Source organism: Myotis davidii, unplaced genomic scaffold (genome assembly GCF_000327345.1).
Source record: "Myotis davidii unplaced genomic scaffold, ASM32734v1 scaffold394, whole genome shotgun sequence".
Taxonomy (NCBI): Eukaryota; Metazoa; Chordata; class Mammalia; order Chiroptera; family Vespertilionidae; genus Myotis; species Myotis davidii.
The window spans coordinates 2909277-2915276 of record NW_006287548.1 but is presented as its reverse complement, the minus strand read 5'-3'; the positions used below and the strand labels follow the sequence as shown (position 1 = coordinate 2915276).

The window sequence follows — 6000 nt, the reverse complement described above, 5'->3', positions numbered from 1 at the left end:
TTCTACACATTTTGATGACCTACTTCATGGTGCTAACAAAAAAACATTTCCCACATCTTCCTAAAACATCTTTGTCATATCATCCAGTATCGTTTGCCAAGGAGTTCTCTCAGTATTGTTTATTCTGTTAAAATTGTGAACTTAGAAGGCAGCTCAGGCCTTGGCTGGGTGCTCAGTTGATTGGAGTGTCATTCTGATACACCAAGGTTGCGGATTTGATCCCCAGTCAGGGCACATACAAGAATCAACCACTGAATGCATACATGGAATAACAAATCAGTCCTACTCTCTTTCTCTCTAAACTCAATAAATAAAAATAAAAGTAGCTCAAAGGCATCAGTTAATGCTAATATCAAAATTAAGCAAAAACATACTATGAGATAAAAGAGATAAAGTCATAATGTTGCCAATAATACTGATTCTCAGAGATGCAGAAATTCTCAGAGGTCACCATTTCTTAATCATTATTAATATCAATTAAATTCAAAGTTTTCTGCCTTTTACAAAGCCAAAGAATTTGAGGGCACTTAACTCTTTTTCCGCCAGTGATCTATTTCAGGTTCATTCTGGTCATATAAAGAAATTACTAGTAACAGAACATGTTATTCTAAGATGCCACTGAGAAATTAACAGTACAGTTTTTACCTTAGATACATGAGATTAAAAAGAACATTTTAAAAAATTTAGACAATAAAATATTCAGTTGACCACAGAGCCCTTATTATAAAAGCCTTATTTCTGGTAAATTCTATGGCAATTCAGGAATTAAAAGTTGAAATGGAAAAAAACATACTAATAAAAAGAGCAGCTAAATACAATATAATACAGACCCAAAACAATATATGATGGGTATAAAAATAGTATTATCCTATAAAACTAAAAATATAACACAGTGGAACAGTAATTCATGAATGTCAATACACTTGCCATGAAACATAGAGTCCACAATTCTTATACTTTGCCACTATATTATAAGAAAATTACAAAGAATCCAATTTACAATATTAAATATAAGAAAGAGATACGGCCTGGCCAGTCCAGCTCAGTGGTTGAGCATTGACCTATGAACCAGGAGGTCATGGTTCAATTCCAGGTCAGAGCATAGGGCCTGGGTTTTGGGCTCGATCCCCAGTGTGGGGGGTGCAGGAGGCAGCCAATCAATGTTTCTCTCTCATCATTGACGTTTCTCTCTCTCTGTCCCTCTCCCTTCCTCTCTGAAATCAATAAAAATATACAAGGGGAAAAAAAGAGATGCACAGAAAAATCATAAAAGAACAGCCTGAACACATTTCAAGTGTACCATATCCTTACAAGGGTCCATTTGGATGGAGTCTCATGATATATATTGAGAACTTTCAAAGAGATCAATTAGGAACCTTTGTTTCCCTCTCCTCTAGTCCTTTCAGTGAAGGAAATTCAGTGTAACTCCAGCCACTCTCTGCTCTTTATTCACTTCTTCCCCAGCAGGTAGAGTGGCTGACTGGTTGATAAACTAGAGAGGAATAATTGGGCATTCTGGCTCAGTTCTGCCATTCTCTCTTGCCTACTCACATAAATCATACTCTCTCTACATGACATGTAAGGCAAGGCCAGGCTCTGCAGGGAGAGGCCACTCCAGACCCAATTTTCTCAATTACCTGTTCTACAGCCTGAACCTGGGATCTATAAAGTGGCCCATTTAGCCTCACACTAAGCTATGACTTTTATCTTGGCCAGTTTCAATAACAAAAATTATATTCTGGCCTCCATCTGTACTCTATTTATTGGTAGCTCCTTGGATAGCACAAAACCTGGCAATAGGTAACTCTACTCCTAGAAACTTACCCTAATTAGCTAACTCCCAACAAGAAAACAGTCTTAAAAATGCATAAAGGTATTCACTGTCATATTAATTCTAATTCTAAAAAGTTGCTAAAAATCCACCACTGGATACAGAAATCAACTAATACACATGACAGGCTTTCATGCAACCATACAAAGGATTTTTATGTAATAAATATGTCATGGTGTGGGAAAATGCTTTTAAGTGATGTCAGAATGAATATGAAGGTCCAGTGAAATCTAGAGTTCTTACCAAGTTCCTACCTGTCCTGATTCCTGGCTTCCTCTCTGAATGTTCCCACGCATCTCCTCTCTTTCATTCTTTTTCTTGAAGAAGCCAAGCTCCTGTACCTGCTGCTTTCTGCCAAGCTCCTTCTTAGCTGTTTCTACTTAAATGCCTACCCCTCCAAGAAAATATACCCGACCACTCCACCTAAAACCCCCACTCCCTCAGTTTTCGCACATCGCCTTATTTTATGCTTAGCTCTTACCACCGCTGGTATTTTTGTTCACTCGCTTGCTTTTCTCCACTGAGCAGAATGTAAGCTCCAGAAGAGCAAGCACTTGTCCATTGTGACCCCTCTCACATCCCAACTTTTACAGCAGTGCCTGCCATATAGTAGGTGCTCAAAAAATGTTCATATGAATGACAAAGACTTGGAATAACATAACAAAAATGTTTAAAAGCATACAAATTACATAAAGAAGGAATGCTACAAGTCAACATTAATTATATGTTATAATAATTTTAATGTGAGACGATCACGCCAAAGCACATCGGCCACGCCACCAGACAGGTGCAGAGCGGAGAGGGCAGGACTCCTGCTCCCAGTCCCACTTCACCCAGAGCAGTGCTGCTTGCTTCCTGCTTTCTATCTTGGGCTCCCATCCAAAATTTTGTGGGTTTTTTTAAAAAAAACGGGGTTCTGTGGCTTAAAAATGTTTGTAAACAGTACATTAGTGCTTCATTAGTGTTTTCGATGTGGGGACCAAGAAAGAAGAATCAATTAGTTGGGTATAAACCATATAAAGGGAACTAATTATGAAAAGGAAACTTGGAAGAAAAAGAGATTCCTAAAATAAAGGCAGGCAGGGAAAACTACTAGAAAACAAAACAAAAAACAAAGGGGCCAAAGCATATTCACACATGTAATCCAAATGGAAAGCTTTAAAATGTGCATTTACACGTAAAATGTATTACCTAAACCTCAGTTTGCCATACCTGGCCTGAGTCCCCAGTACAGTACTCGGTGATATCACACCCATTCACAGCATCCCGACATTCATATCCTCTTGGCTGAAACTGCAAATTGAAATCCAATGTTAGCAGCTAGTATTAATTAACCTTTCTTAGAGTTAGCATTCTGATGTTCACCAGTCATTCTGGTACTCTCGCACAACCATCACCAAACTCTTCGTATGAATTAGCAAGGTAGGTGCAGAATGAAGGCAAGGCCCATTTCTCACTCTTTGTAGTAAATATGAATCATTAACCAAGACAGTAAATGTTTGGATTTCAAAACCCACTGTCTCAGAGTATTATTTTTAAAAAACAATGTAATGGCACCTATGTAAAGAAGAAACACTGGTGTGGCTAGAGACAAAAGAGCGACAAAACACTAAAATACAAACATTTAAGATTTCTCTGGAGGTTTATGTATCCACCCAATGTTTACTAATTAACTTTATGAACTTGGATGTTTATCTTGCTTTAACTAAATACATACAATCAAATGTCAATGGTTCCCTTCAGTAACACCAGTGGATGCCTACTGTATACAAGGCATTTGGTTGGTCTGATTGGGGATAAGTAAAAGATTAACGAATTACCTTCAAGCAATTTATAACCTGGTAGGGGACATAAAGTGAGTATAAACTAAGCTGGAATCCTCTAGAATACCATATGTATAATGTGGGGAGCCGCTATAGGGTTAAACCTCGGCCTGACCTGTTGGCAAAGTCACAAATAAGTCCCAGCTTAGAGGGCATAGTCCTCTTAAGCATAATTAGGCTTCACCTAATAAGGATCCCTAGATCTTATCTGGGAAGCTAATGGGCTGAGGGAACTGCAGCAAGAGCAAGAACAAAAACAAAAACAAGTGAAACTCACAAACAGTGTACACAAGTGAAACTCACAAGAACAGTGTAACTTTGGTAACCACTACCTTGTTTACCTCTGACTATAAAATAAAGGCTCAGTTTGCCTGGGGATCTTTCTCTGTGGCCTCAGCCAGGCACAGGAAGATCCACGGAGACTAAAGAGAGCTAGAGAGTTCTGAATGCTGTCTCCGTGTAAAACATTCTTCGCTGACTCCGTCCACACCTTTGGGAACCCCTGGACCGCTGGGGCTGGACCCCGGCAGTATAATACCCATTAATATTGAATAAAATGATCAAATTATGTAATTCTATAGGTAAAAGGAATATTAGAGGTTTTTATAGATGAGAAAAGAAAATATTTTTTAAAGGACTTTTTAAAAGTTAACTGGTCTCTATAGGTAGAAGTAACTATGTGTCTACACACACATTGACATACATTCATACATGACTTCCTTATCTAGCTTTTTTCCCTTGGTAGGGGATTTAAAAAGCCACGTGTAAAACTATGAGCACTAGCTTTTATGCTCAGAGTCTAAAATAAAAAGACCACAGGAACTGTCCCTCCTCTATTCAACCATCTAACCTGGTTTTCATCTGCGTTAACAGGGCAACTCTTAATGTTTATTTTAGAAGGACTACATTTTTTTAAATGTATACATTGAGATATTTGGCCCATATGTCAATGAAAAGAATGATGAAGCTGTCAGGAAACTCACCAGACATGAGGTATTGTTGCAGCAGGGCCCATCGCTGCAGTGGGCCCCATTGGAGAGAGAGCACTTCTTACAGCACAAACCATAGCATTCCTAGAAAAAGCACTTCCCGTGAGTAAGTCAGGACGCTTCCCCACTGGTCCATTCAACATTCTCTCCACGTATGACTTAGGCATAATCCAGACGAGGGGATTCATACAATAGTAAGCATACATTCTGAATACTCAATCTAATTTTATAAAGACAAAAATAATACACAACGCAGAAAGACTGTTTTGTGATTTGGTAAAACCTGTCTGGGGTAACTGTGAGCTATGAATTTTTAAGAGGAAGGGAATTTGATTAGAAGGACCCACGAGGTTTTCTCAGACAGGGCCATAAGGACATGATTAATTCTAATGCTGTGTCTGAGCTGGGATTAAGCATTGATGAGCAAGATCAGAAAGAAAGGCCGCGAGACCACAGTGAATGATATTGCAGGCGTCTCACTAATGCTATTCGTGTTTGCTCTGCGTAGGTGCTGTGCTGAAGGTAAAAAAGAACTCTTATACCTACCACATGGAAACCACAATCACATTCCTCCCCAGCTTCTACGTATCCATTTCCACATTCTGTGGGCTCAAACAGCTGAGGCCATTAGGGAGAGAAAGGAAAAACATTTTAATTTATCACAGAAAATCAGCACACCAATCAGGCCCCATATACAGCCCTTCAATCAGCTACCCCGTGATATTCTCTTGTGATCTGTTGCAATGGCATCTTATAAATGATGCCTGTGTGGACCAATCAGGCCCCATATACAGCCCTTCAATCAGGTACCCCATGATATTCTCTTGTGATTTATAAGATGCAATGGCATCTTATAAATGATGCCTGTGTGTGAAACACTGTTCACTTATTAATAATACTTATAAAACCCATGTTTTATTTTTTAATATATTTTTATTGATTTCAGAGAGAAAGGGGGAGAGAGAGAGGGAGAGGGAGAGAGAGAGAAACATCAATGATGAATCATTGATCGGCTGCCTGCTGCATACCCCCTACTGGGGATCAACCCACAACCCGGGTACCGGGGACCCTTCAGTCCGCAGATCAAAGCTCTATCCACTGAGCCAAACCGGTAGGGCTAAAACCCATGTTTTAAATGGGGCAATATCTCTTGGAGGATTCTATGGTGGTGGGCTCCAGAGGTGACCTCCATCATCACAGTTACTTTTTATGGAGATAAGCTGTCAACAAGAATGGATCACTTCTCATCTTTCCTAATGGAGCAAAGGTGCATTGCTAAGAAGGCTCATATATCTAATTTGCTGACTTATCTCAAGCCAGCTGAGAAGACATCAAAATTGTCAAAAGGATAAAAATG

At 39.2% G+C, this 6000-nt stretch overlaps 1 protein-coding gene across 1 annotated transcript in view; it reads right to left on the bottom strand.

The window, feature by feature from the left end:
- ADAM23 (ADAM metallopeptidase domain 23) overlaps positions 1-6000 on the bottom strand; it is a gene marked incomplete at its 5' end in the record, with an annotated part of 149420 nt that overhangs the window by 31870 nt on the left and 111550 nt on the right. The window contains 3 exons of the mRNA XM_006759419.2: positions 3044-3124; positions 4638-4727; positions 5190-5261. Coding sequence (XP_006759482.2) covers positions 3044-3124; positions 4638-4727; positions 5190-5261 — 243 coding nt within the window. The remainder of the gene's footprint in view (positions 1-3043; positions 3125-4637; positions 4728-5189; positions 5262-6000) is intronic.